Consider the following 12739-nt stretch of genomic DNA (forward strand, 5'->3'; position numbering starts at 1 on the left):
GTCCTGCCCCCATCTCCAGGTCCCCAATCCCTGTGTCTTAGGGTGTGGATGGAGGTGGGTCTAGGTGGGCAGTTGCATCAAACAGAAGTCCTTACAGGTTTCAAGATCTTCTGTTCCCTGTCCCCTGTTTGGTTCATGCATCATGTTCCTGAGAACCTTCTGGTGGTGTGATCTGGGGAAGCAGTGAGGACTAGTGGCAGGGACAGTTTTGGCCTTTGTCTCTGGTTCCTCCTGCTGTCTCTCATGTCATCCGGGGTGCTGCTTACATGTTCTCCCAGCAGCTTTACCACCCTATCTGCCCCTGCCTCTCCAGGCCATGCCTCTGGCCTGTCCCGGCTCTGAGATGCTCGATTGTGATTTTCATCTCTTGTTGCTTATCTGAAGCCTCAAATGGCTTTCAGTGATTTTTTTTTTTTTTCCTTCCTCTCTTAGGCTCTTGAAGAGCAAGAAGCCAGGTCAGAGGAAAAATCAGATATGCTCTCCAGCACTGCAGAAACCGAAGAAGGTACACGTGCTCCTTCCCGACCCCGGGAACCCAGAAAGTGCTCAGAACTAACTAGTCACCTGGGAGTTGAAGTGTGTGGTGGAGGACAGCAGGAGCCGAGGGACTCAGAGGCGAGAGCAGGGTGCTGGGGTGCCGCTGGGCCCCGGGGTCCTCCAGCAGCGCCGAACGAAGGTACTGTGTGTTTCCACTTTTTACTCAGTTAGCATTTACTGGGTTCCTCCTACATTCCTGATCTTTGGGGACCTCTCCTGACACGCAGAGAGTGTTCCCCTCATTTCCAAGTTCAGTCCATTCGTTCCGTTCAGCCCTCCGTCACTCACCTGTTCTCCAGCTTGCTCCACCTCTGTGGGGCTCCTGCTCTGTGCCGGCCCAGGGGGCCTTAGAGGATGGAGGCTGTGAGGGTGTCTTTGTTGTCATGGGGTCTGGCGTGTAGAGGTGACGGGGGGTGGGGCACGCTGGGGGTTCTTCAGGGTACAGGCGGCCCTACCCAACCCTGCATAGCCCTGATGGAGCTTCAGAGACTGAATGTACAAATCTGCTCGAGGTGGGCACCCACAGCAAGAGGTGTATGTTTAAAATACATTGTCACTACTCTGTTCCACATCGTAACGTGGAGTCGTGTTGATGGCACACCTGGACGTAACACCCAGCTTGTAGGCAGGAATATCGTCCTTCGTCGTTTTCTCTAACTTGGCAGTTTGTCTGGGCGTGTGATCTCTACTTCAATTCAGGTTCTTTCCCCTTTAATGTATGCAAGTAGGTCTGATCTGTTAGCAAGTCCTAGTAATAAACACGGGTTTTGATTCGCTGGACTATCTTACCTCTGTTCTTGAATACTCCTGTACTGTTTATATGGAATGGATTGTTGTTTTGTTTTTTGTTTTCCAAAACCGAGTAGTTTTAGGAATCTGACCATACATCACTATGTCTTCCAGGGTAGTTAGGGCAAAGGTTTTAATACATATTGTCTTATTATCAATTACGTTCCTTTTGCTTTATATTTTAGAGTGTTTTTTATTTTTTGAAACTAAATGCGAGGTTAGGTTTATTTATGTCTGGGGGTAGGGTTATATTATCTACTTAATTTCAGATCAGTGGAGTAGACATTACAAAATATCTATTAATGTAAAGCGACAGTAGTCTGATAGGGGTGAGATGCAGCATGCTAGATGCTGGGGTTAGGGAGAAAAAACAGGACAAGACTCCTGTTCCCAAGCCACCAGTGTCGACAGCTGGAAGACCGGTTGTTCTAAGTGTGTGTGCCCCACGCACCTGCACTCAGCCCCAGGTTAAGCCAACCAATTGAGCTTCCCACCCAAGCTGCACCGCTTGGGCCCCTGTGGAGTTGCCCTCACTGCTCTCCCCTGTGGATGGTGCGCTGGCTGCGTGGAGGGAGCTGCAGCTTGCCATACCTGCCCAAGGAGGTGGTGGTGAGTTTCACACTTTCTCCTGCAGACCCGTGGGAGAAAACTCTGGGCTCATGTCACGAGTGCTGTCATCTCCTGAGCATTGGGCTTGGCTTTTACTACTCTGACTGTAACTGATCAGGTTTCTTGCTTCTAGCTGGCTGGTAAACCTGGGGCTAAGTTTCTGGCCCGCCGGTTGCAAATTATAGGGTACTGCTGACCACGTTTTGATATTACCCTTATTTCTTAAGCCTTCACTCTTGCTTTTCCTTTTTTTTTTAAAAAATCAACTTCTGATTTTTACTCTATCATCGTATACATTTTTCTTCCCTTGTAACCCACCTCCAAACTAACTTAGAACAAAGTGAGGTCTAAACAAGTGCTGAAATTCTAAGTTCTTGCCCTCAAGGGACTGACAGTTTGGGACTAGCGCAGAAAAACAAGCTGTCCCAGCACATTATAAGTGCTATAGGAGTCATAGGCAAGTAATACTGTGAGAACTCTGTGGCGTGTGATGGTGGGGTGGTCAGGGAAAGCTTCTTGGTGGAGGTGACCCTGGAGCTGTGATCTAAGGGAGGGAAGGGAATTCTAGACAATGGGACTATATGCAATACAGAGCCCTGAACCAGATGATGCGTTGGGGGAGATGCAAGTTGTTTTGTGGTCCTGGAGTATAGGGGTGTGTATATGATGCCAGGAACATAGGCCTGAAAGAGAGGCAGATCAGCAGGGCTTGTACACAAGGCAAGGAACTGGAACTCCACCTCGACAGCTCTGGGAACTGTTTTAAGCAAATTAGATCAGGTTGTTATTTAGAAGGGTCACTCTGTGAGAGTGTGAAGAATGGGTTAGAGGGGCCGGGGGCTGCTGAGAGTAATGCAGAAGACGGTCTGCACCATAGCAGTATAATGAGGTTGGAGACAGAGGGACCGATGGATACTGTCCTGAAGGTGTAGGATGTCAGGTGGGTGTCAGTGGCAAGGGAGAAGGGTGGTTCTTCCATTCCTGGTGTGTCCCTGTGCGGGACAGGCCTTACAGGAAGCAGGATCATGACAAAATACCTACTCAGTTTTAGACAGGTTGAGTTTGATGGGCCCAAGGGGGCAGCCAAGTTAATATACCTGGCTGCCAGCTGGACTGAAGTCACTCAACCAATAAGCAAAAGAATTTGCACAGAAACTCAAGTTCTCTAACACCAAATAATTAATGTGTATATTTTACAGACCTTGTAGACCGTGCTTTTATCTGTATACGTTTGGAGGACATGTTAGAAACTGTGTGCACATTCCAGCAGAGGGCAGTATTCACCTAAAGTGAAAGCATTCAATTAGCTTTTGTTCATTCATAAGCCTGCAGGTGACTCAACTGGAAGAACAAAACATTTTGAGTGTAAGAGCTTGGTTGGTTGTTTGTTGTTTTTCCCTTTAACCCCCAAAGCAAACTTTCCCTTTGAGATCTCACAGAAGATTCTTAATAGATCATGTTCTCCCTCCCGGGGCAGTGGGTAGAGAGGGAACTTGTAAGTGTGTATCTGTAGCTGCCATTGATTAAAAGATTATAATACCTTTAGCTTGGAAATTTACTTTGTTAGTGTGATAAATGGTTTTATTATTGTCTCTGAACCAATTATGTTTCCATAATTTCATGATTGTAATTGTCCTCCCAGAATGATGGGATGTTATTCCAAATAAATTAAATGGCCAAAAGGTCACCTCATTTTCACTGTGTTCAGATGTAAGCTAATTATGAGTATGTATTGATCCACCAACTGACTCCGTTTTGTCCCTTGCCGCCTTTGTTGTTATTTGATCTCTTACTCTAGGAGTTCCTAAAGAGCATTGTACAGAACACCAACCTTGGAAGATGCTCTGAAAAATAAGTATTCTTTGTCCAGATAAGTAGAAAATGCTATATATGAAACCCTCCTGTTGGAAACTGAGAATACATTTAACGTTTTGTAGGTTCTAGTAAGTCTTGCAGTCAAGAAACCTGTGTTTCTTGTTTAACCTAACAGTTCTCTAACTTGATCGTGGGAGAATCCCTTTTTCTTAGTTCTCAGCATCTCATGAAAGTGGTCTGTGGAAGGTGCTTTGGAAATGTTGCTCTTCCTCATCTCTCCTGATCCTGCCCTTTCTTAAGCTTATGTCCTCCTTTTTCACGATCATGTGGGTTCTCTCCATCTATTAGTACATAATGCTCACACTGGGAGGGAGCTAGGGAGGCATTTTTAAAACTACTCATGGTCATCTTGAGCACTGAGATCACCCATGCCTCGCCACACAGCCCACTGTACTTTTTGATGTTGTTCAGGAGGCTGCTGCCTGCCTAGAGTCTATGGGGCCATAAGACAAGCAACCATTGCAATACTGTTGACCACTCACTGTATGAATCCATTTTCTTTCATTATTTTGGAGTTTTTAAAAAACCCTGTGTAATTTGCTGTCTCAACTTTTATGTGACTAGTCCTTTACTGTGTTCACTTCTCCCCATTAATTATCTTCCACGTTCTCATTTAACGAGGACATAAGGAATAGGGATTGGGACACGAGTGCCAGTCACAAAGGGAGAGGGCAAAATCATCTCCTTCAGAGCTCAGGCAGCAGCTCCCAGTGGGCTCAGAGGGGCTTCCTCCTCACCATCCGGTGCGAGAGGCCATGGGTCCAAACGCAAGGCCCGGTCTAGGCAGGCAGACGTGAGCCCTGCAGGCCCATTGACTTACCCATTCAATAAGTCTTTACTGAGCGCCCACTCTCTGCCAGGCACTGTTCTCAGCACTGGTGATGAAGCAGTAACCAAAAAGGCAAAGAGAAAAAGCCCTCATCTCATGGAGCTTACTTTCATTGAATTTCACTCATGCCTTTGTGGAGTGACGAACACTGCTCGAGGCGCTGGGGATGCAGCTGGGAGCCAAGCCAAGTTTGCACACTCAGGGAGCACACGTCCCAGTGGCCATGGAGAGAAGGACATTTCTGGGAGTCAGGAATCAATTCTCCCCATTTTGTGCACAAGGAGGTGGTAGCAGAGAGAGGTCACGTAACTTGTGTGAGGTGACACAGCTTGCTCAGGCAGTCAGAACTCAGGTGGGTAAATTCTTACCCACCACACTGTAGATACCCACCACCCTTCTCTAACAGACTGTTTTCCTATTTAGTCTTCGGACTGCTGCTCTAGAGTTCTCTCCAGCTTTTGTGTGATGGAAAAGTGCAAAATTGGAATTGTTGCCTTGAAATGAGCTCTCTTCCATGTGACCGACCTGTCTCATAAAGTCCTTACGATGGGAGATTGTGACCCACATGCAGAGACAGGTCTTGATGACACATCAGCAACAAGCAGACTCTGCTAAAAACCTCAGCTCTGCCATGAACTGGCTTCTGAACAGGATGCAAGTTACTCAGCTGTGTTTCCTTTTGTGGAAAATGGTGGAGTGGGAGTGTCATTTAATACTTCCTTCAAAATAAGGTTTAAATGAGAAAATACAGGTGGGGCACCTTGATCAGTATCTGACTGTGGATGCTTAGCCAACACTATCTTGTGATGAGTGCAAGTTATAGCACGTGGCTAGAGCGGGCTTAGTGGTGATCATGTGTGTGCTGAGATATCAGGACATAGCTCTTCACCTCATGGTGACCAGGTGAGCAGATTTTCTGCTTGAACATTCCTTAGACGGGGGTGCAGCTCTTCTCTGTGTGCTCTAAGTGAGTGAAATTGGAAGAGGGAGTTGTGTGGTGGATTCTCCTTTTTTTTTTTTTTTTAATTTTTATTTGTGTCTAGTTGATTTACAATGTTGTGTTAGTTTCAGGTGTACAGCAAAGTGAATCAGTTATATATATATATCTATATGTCTCCACTCTTTTTTAGATTCTTTTCCAATATAGGCCATTACAGAGTATTGAGTAGAGTTCCCTGTGCTATTCAGTAGGTTCTTATTAGTTATCTGTTTTATATATAGTAGAGTGTATATGTCCATCCCAATCTCCCAGTTTATCCCTCTCCCCTTTCCGTCTGGTAGCCGCAAGTTTGTTTTCTACATATATAACTCTATTTCTCTTTTGTAGATAAGTTCATTTGTACCCTTTTTTTAGATTCCACATATGAGCGATATCATGTGATGGATTCTCCTTATTTGAATATCTCCTGTGAGATATTGTTGGGAAAACCAAGAAGTCTTTTATCCATGCAAAATTTCCTTTCCAAGATTTTTCATTTTGAATACTGTGGCCCAATGTCTTTTTAGAACTGTTGAATATGGTTCCAATGTCTTATCAAGATGCAGGTCCTTTAACCAGGGTGGCTGGGACCTGAGGTGTTGGGGATTTAGGACAGCAATTAGGGAGGCTGTTCTGCAGGGGTGATTACTCAGCTGGATACACATCTCTTATCTTAGCCTCATTGTGGAATATCCATCCAAGGACTTGGTCAGTGTTGCTCGCCTAGAAGCCAGGTACCTGGGCATTTGCAAGACACTTACACTCCATACCCGGAGAATGCACTTCCCAGCCCCAGGAAGTCACCTGTGCTTCTTTCATTTGATAGAGAGGCTCAGTCTTCTCTCTGTTTCTTTTAGAGACTGACTTTGCCAGTCCATGTTCTCCTCCTGCCTACAGAAGAGAATGAGTTTCATCCTTAAAAGGCCAAAATAAGATCTCAAGCTGATATGACGCTCATTTTGTGTATTGTTATAATAATATTAGTATTTTCTCACATATAAAGAAAAATTCTCCACCTTGCCTCCCCCAGTTCATCACAGAATTAAAGAATCCTAGTTTGAGCTGGAAAGAATCTCAGATTCCTCAGAATTCACCTAGATACAACGGATTCTGCTCCCATCTGCTATGGATACTTTGTTCCAGCTGGGTCCGATTAGTTAGGAGGAAGGACAAGCATTTACTAAGCATATCAACTGAGGAGTCTAATATAGTTGAAATAAGCTTATAAGTTGAAGGTATATTTAAGGAGTTTTTCCCTCTGAATTGAAATGACTCTAAGTGTGAAATCTTAGGGACATAAAAGTATTCCCAAGAGAAAATTGAATCTTGTTTATATTGTTGAAAGATGACTTTGCCTCATTTTATTCAAGCAGTTAAGTAAGTTAGGAAAATTATGTCCTGACCTCAGTTTGAAATATAATGATTTAGAGCTTCTGCTTAGTTGATAGTTGCCACCAAATTTTGGGGCTGAGGGTGGTATCTTTTATTTTACTCCATGACTTAATTTTTGACTGTTTGAGATTTTATGGGGATGGGGGGTGGGGAGGGTGGGAGAGAGTGCACACTCTAGATATAAAAAAATCTATATTATAAAAGCATATTAAACATAGAGTTATCATATGACCTAGTGATGACACTCCTAGATATATACTCAAGAGAAATGAAAACATAGATCTCCTTAAACTTACACACAAATGTTCAAAGCAGCATTATTCATAACTGCCCCAAATGGAAACAATCCAAAAAGTCCATCAGCTGAGGAATGGATATACAAAATGTGATCTATCCATACAATGGAGTAGTATTTGGCAATAAAAAGGAATGAGACACTGACACATTATAACACGAATGGACCTTGACAACGTGCCTTGTGAAAGAAGCCAGTTACAAAAGACCACATATTGTATAATTCCATTTATGTGAAGTATCCAAAATGGGATCCATTAAGACAGAAAGTAGATTAGTGGTTACTTAGGGCTGGGGTGGGAGTGGTGGTGGTCGGGGAGAAATGGGTAGCAAGTGCTAATGGGTATGGGGTTTCTTGTTGGGGTGATGAAAATGTTCTAAAACTGGTTGTGGTGATGATTGCACAGCTCTGAGTATATTAAAAATCATTGAATTGTACACTTTAAATAGATGAATGGTATGGTATTGAATTATACCTCAAAGCTGTTATATATATGTATACATACATACATATATATACATGTATATACATGCATATATGTATATATGTATATACATACATATATATACAAATACAAATATATATGTGTATATGTGTGAAGGGAATATACTAAATGATTAATGGTGGTTTTATTGATTTTTTTTCTCAGTCCCTTTCAAGTTTTCTTGATTACTTTTGTGACTCAAAAAAGTGTCACGAATAATTTGAATTAAAAAAAAAACACTACGTATTTCAAAAAAGATGCCTTAATTTCTCTCTGAAAGAATGCAGAGTAGAAATGTAAAAGTTATATTGTAAAAGAACACGTTTTGAGTTGCTTGAGGTCTCCTCTCGCCTTGACATCCTCTCCCTGACTGCTGATCCTGGGGGCCCGGATCACTGGGGGCCCGGTTGAGCTTGTTAAATTATACGGAACGTTGGAACTCATGGACTGACAGGGCTCATGTTGATATTTCTATTGATAAGTGCCTCATTGTTTCTCCCAGTCCATATTTAGACTGGGAATGCCAACTGATAGCTGTTGGCATTAGTATTCCCACCTTTAGAAAAAAAAAAGGGAGCAATTGAAATACTGAAACAAAAGATCAGAGTGTTATAATAGCCTCTGAATTGAGAGCGGTAGATGGTTTTTCAAATTTTTTCCCTTTGCCATTTTAATTCTCTAGCAGTTGTGAATCAGACATGCACACTAGGGTAAAATATTAAGGTGATTCGTGAAGTGAAGTTCTTAGTGAAACTCCAATGCATAACTAGAGAGGAAAGGGTGGCTTTTGGGCTTGCAGAGCTGGAGGGGTGGGAGAAAGCCAGGGGAAAAGCATTCATCTGTCTCATCCAGCTGGCAGTTCAGAAGTTGTGATGAAATAGCACCGGTATTGGAGTATTTGAATTAGTAATTTAATAAAGTAAACAACTTTCCCTTTCTTGTCCCTAATGATCTATTACATCTCATCAGTTATTTTGGGCTGTCAGATCTACATCGAAGAGAGAAACATTTATTCGGCATCTTTAATATGCTAGGCACCCTGCTTGGCCCTGGGGATACAGATGTTGGGCTTAAATTGATTTGGACCCAGCCTTCCCAGAGCTGATAGTCTACTGGGAGAAGAGGATTCATTCAAAGACTGTGAACTACCCTATGAGTCCCTTTGGGCATTTGTGGAGCAGACAGAGCAAGCTGAGAGCATGACCCGCGTTTTCCTTTTGCTTTTGATGCTGCCCTGCATGTCTAACCCAGCTGGGGACTTGATCGTGGAGAGCTGAACCTGAGGGTCGGGGTGAAGCAGCAGTAGTTGTCTGGCTGGCTCTGATCGAGATCCTTCTTGCCTCCTTCCTGGGGGAGGAGTCAGATGGCACAGCAAATTGTAGCTGAAGGAGAATACTGAGCACCCTGTATTTTCCACGTAAGCTTTCTCTTTGCTTAAGTCTAGCCTCCATGGTCCCATTTCTCAAAAGGAGACCGTATGACTTGTGCACAGAGTTGAGATCTATTAGACTAATCTGTTTCCTAACAAGACACTGGTATTGATCTTATGCTGTTTGCTAGTGCAGCGTCGCTGGTGAACATGAATATTAGAGATTATTTCTTGATCCATTATAGTATGGCAATAAAAAACATGTTTATGATGTTTGGCAAATCTGTTTTAGGAGGTGGAGATCCTTACTTCTGGATGGGCCTTGAAGGCGAGATTAATAGGCCTTTAAAACAGAATAGCTTGGGGTTACTGATATCATTATCTGCTGAAGGTTGCTATAGCAATGAGTGGTTTGATTGCACTGTGCAGTTGGTGGTGCAGTGGGTGAGTGTAAAAGGATCCTCGTCATTTAGCAGAAACTCTCCTGGAGCAATCTAATTAAACTCTGGTGGAAGGAGTGCCAAATTCTTTAAAAGCTCTAAGATACAGTTCTGTATCATGCTAGATTAATTAAAGATACATGATTATCCTGTCACAAATTTTTTTAAATTTATTTATTTTATTTAAAAAATTTTTTGGCTGCATTGGGTCTTCGTTGCTGTGCGCGGGCTTTCTCCAGTTGCGGTGAGCGGGGGCTACTCTTCATTGTGGTGCGCGGGCTTCTCATTGCGGTGTCTTCTCTTGTTGCGGAGCACGGGCTCTAGGCGCACGGGCTTCAGTAGTTGTGGCTCGTGGGCTCAGTAGTTGTGGCTCGTGGACTCTAGAGCGCAGGCTCAGTAGTTGTGGCACGCGGGCTTAGTTGCTCCGCGGCATGTGGGATCTTCCCGGACCAGGGCTCGAACCCGTGTCCCCTGCATTGGCAGGTGGATTCTTAACCACTGCGCCACCAGGGAAGCCCCACAAATATTTTTAATGATTTTGAGATTGTTTTATAACCTTGAAAGTTGTTTTTAAAATGATTATACGTTTTATGACAATGTCTATTTTAACATAGTTTGTAGTATTTGTTTGAATATTGAACAAAATTGCATTAGACTGTAAGGAAAATGTAGGCTGGCAGTGCATGAAGACTGGCCTTTTGAGAGGGGCAGGGAGCTGGAATCTGAACATACCACCGGGGTGGGCTCTGAACACATTACTGGGTGAACACATCCTTTGTTGTTACAGGTGGATTACCTGCCGATAGAGCCTTCTTCATCAGCAGTCTTGAATAAAATGTGTATTATTCTTCTGCATCAGTGCTGTAGGTACAGAATTCTTTAGAAATGCAGAGTTGTTATCATTTAAAAGCATATGGTCTGAAATGTCTCTAAAGGAATATCCAGTGATGGGCAATAAAAATGTGTGTGACTCTCTTGCTGTCTATGCAGATGTGTCTGTTGAAACTTTAGTTCTAGTTACCCTCCTTCACCCAATTTTTAGGGTTTGGGTATATGTATTTTAAAACAGAAGACCTGCTGTGCTCCCATATGGTAAACACTGTAGTAGATGCTTCACATCAGTTTTCTGCATCTGTGCAGTAGAACGAAAACTTTCTCTTAACATAGTGTTTTGGACTTTGGTGCTTAAACAGCAGGCTTTTTTGAAGGGTGAAGTTGTCTCATTTTGACATTCCCATCGCGGGCCCTGTTGTTCTGCAGATGGTACTCTGCTGCCACCTGGAGGCCTCATGTGGGGTGTGCATGTAAACGTAGGTGTGGATGCTGAGGAACAAAAGCTGCCCAGGCCGGGTGTCAGCTACAGCCTTGTCCTTACTCCCTGTTGAGGTCAGTTGACATGACCACATGAAATTGAGGCTATTACCCATTCATTTTTCATCATAGACGCTAATATGCATTATGAATTCAAGAGCAATATACTGTTGTGGAGGACAGATATCTTACTAACTTGCTTGATGTAAAGCAAATTCAAAGTTATTGTTATGCAGATTTAAAGAAAAATACATCATGACTTTGTGTTTGTTGACTTCTCTGCTCCATCCTTACCTTGTTAAGATTCGCCATGGAAAGCCACCTAAACGAAAACCTTATACTTTTTCTAAGCAGAAACATGGATGAAAACTGGCATTGTTGCCAGGAAGTAAGAAGAGCTTGAATAAATCCACTTGGAGGTTTGAGGCCTCATGTGACTTAAATTAATAGGAGTGGCAAAGTGGAGGAGGGAATGCCTAGTTAATGGACCTGGTGGGAAAACTAAGGGGCTCCCCAGAGCTGGCATCCAGCAGGGCCTGGGGGTTAGGGAAGCTGAGGGGTTGAGAGGAGGGCCTGGGCCCACAGTGTTGTATATTAATACAAATTCAAGGTGAAGATTTCCATCCAGCTGCCCTTGTTAGGAGTGCCCAACACTTCTGTTTTCCTTAGGCCCAAACCTACTTTTGGTGGTTATTTCAATAACAGTGGCTCTTGTTTACGGGCAACTGAGTATTTGGGAAGAAAACCAATCAATCAAAACACAGAGAAAAGCACACCTTAAGTGGACCTTCTGTTCATCCTAGAACATCACGACCACTGATGCTTCCAGGAAAGCCTCTATTCAGAGAGAAGGCCCCCGGTGTGCATGGGGCTGGTTAGTGCAGAGCCTGGCACTGTCTGAGGTCCCAGCCCAAGGGCTGTGCTGATGTTCTTGACATTAAACAATGGGCAAGGGAAAACCAAACCTCATCTAGAATGAATTAGGCTCTTTTGAAACATGAAATCGGTGGCACTTGAGGAAGGAGACATGTGGGATTTCCTCAGGTGGGTACGAGTCACGTCCTTAGAATCTGTGCTGTTTTGAAGAGGCTTCGGTCAGTGCACAGCCTTCCTTCTGAATCAGGGGCATTTGTTTATTTAACAATCATTGTCTTCCTCAGGATTTCCTGTGAGAGCTCCTGGGCTTGTTTACATCTTGGTCCACACAAATAATACCATAGCGTCGTGAGCTGTCAGGTTATCAGATACTCTGCTCTGCGGAGAGTTGATTTTTAAGAAGCCTAATCTAAAACCTAGCTCCACACAGATGGCTCTGAGCAACTCATTTACATTTGTCATCTAGTTTCTTTTTTTTTTTTCCTTTTTCTTCTTCTTCCCTTTTTTTTTTTCTTAATGGAAATTCCTATCAGCAGATCCTGATGAGAATTATTCCTTTTGCAGAGATTAAGAATTTGGTGTCCAGCAGATCATCGCCTGGAAAGGAAAATGTAAAGGTAATGATTCCCTGCCCATTTTCATCTTTGTGCTTCTCTCCAGAGTTGAAGTAGAAGTGAAGACCTAGCAGTAATAAACATAGGATAAAAAACCCAAAGCAAAAAAAAACCCCTCAGGGATATGTCCCAGGGCACATTCAGAATAACTTGAAATCGCTTCCTTTATTGAATTTTAGATCTCTACTCTTGATGAGCAAACCTAGCTGTCTTTCTGGGTTGTAGTTGTATATGCAAGATGACTGTATACCTTTTCCAAAAATTTGTACTTGAAGATGATATCTACAGATGTTTGCCAACAATGCCATTGCAAGAATGAACTTGGGAGATATTCTCTGAA

General features: G+C 43.3%; 1 protein-coding gene across 1 annotated transcript in view; it reads left to right on the plus strand.

Annotated features, from left to right (window-relative positions):
* ARHGEF28 (Rho guanine nucleotide exchange factor 28) overlaps nt 1–12739 on the plus strand; it is a 285463-nt gene that overhangs the window by 154254 nt on the left and 118470 nt on the right. The window contains 2 exon segments of the mRNA XM_068535504.1: nt 433–676; nt 12350–12402. Of these exon segments, the coding sequence (XP_068391605.1) occupies nt 433–676; nt 12350–12402 (297 nt within the window).

Source organism: Eschrichtius robustus, chromosome 2 (assembly GCF_028021215.1).
Source record: "Eschrichtius robustus isolate mEscRob2 chromosome 2, mEscRob2.pri, whole genome shotgun sequence".
Lineage (NCBI taxonomy): Eukaryota > Metazoa > Chordata > Mammalia > Artiodactyla > Eschrichtiidae > Eschrichtius > Eschrichtius robustus.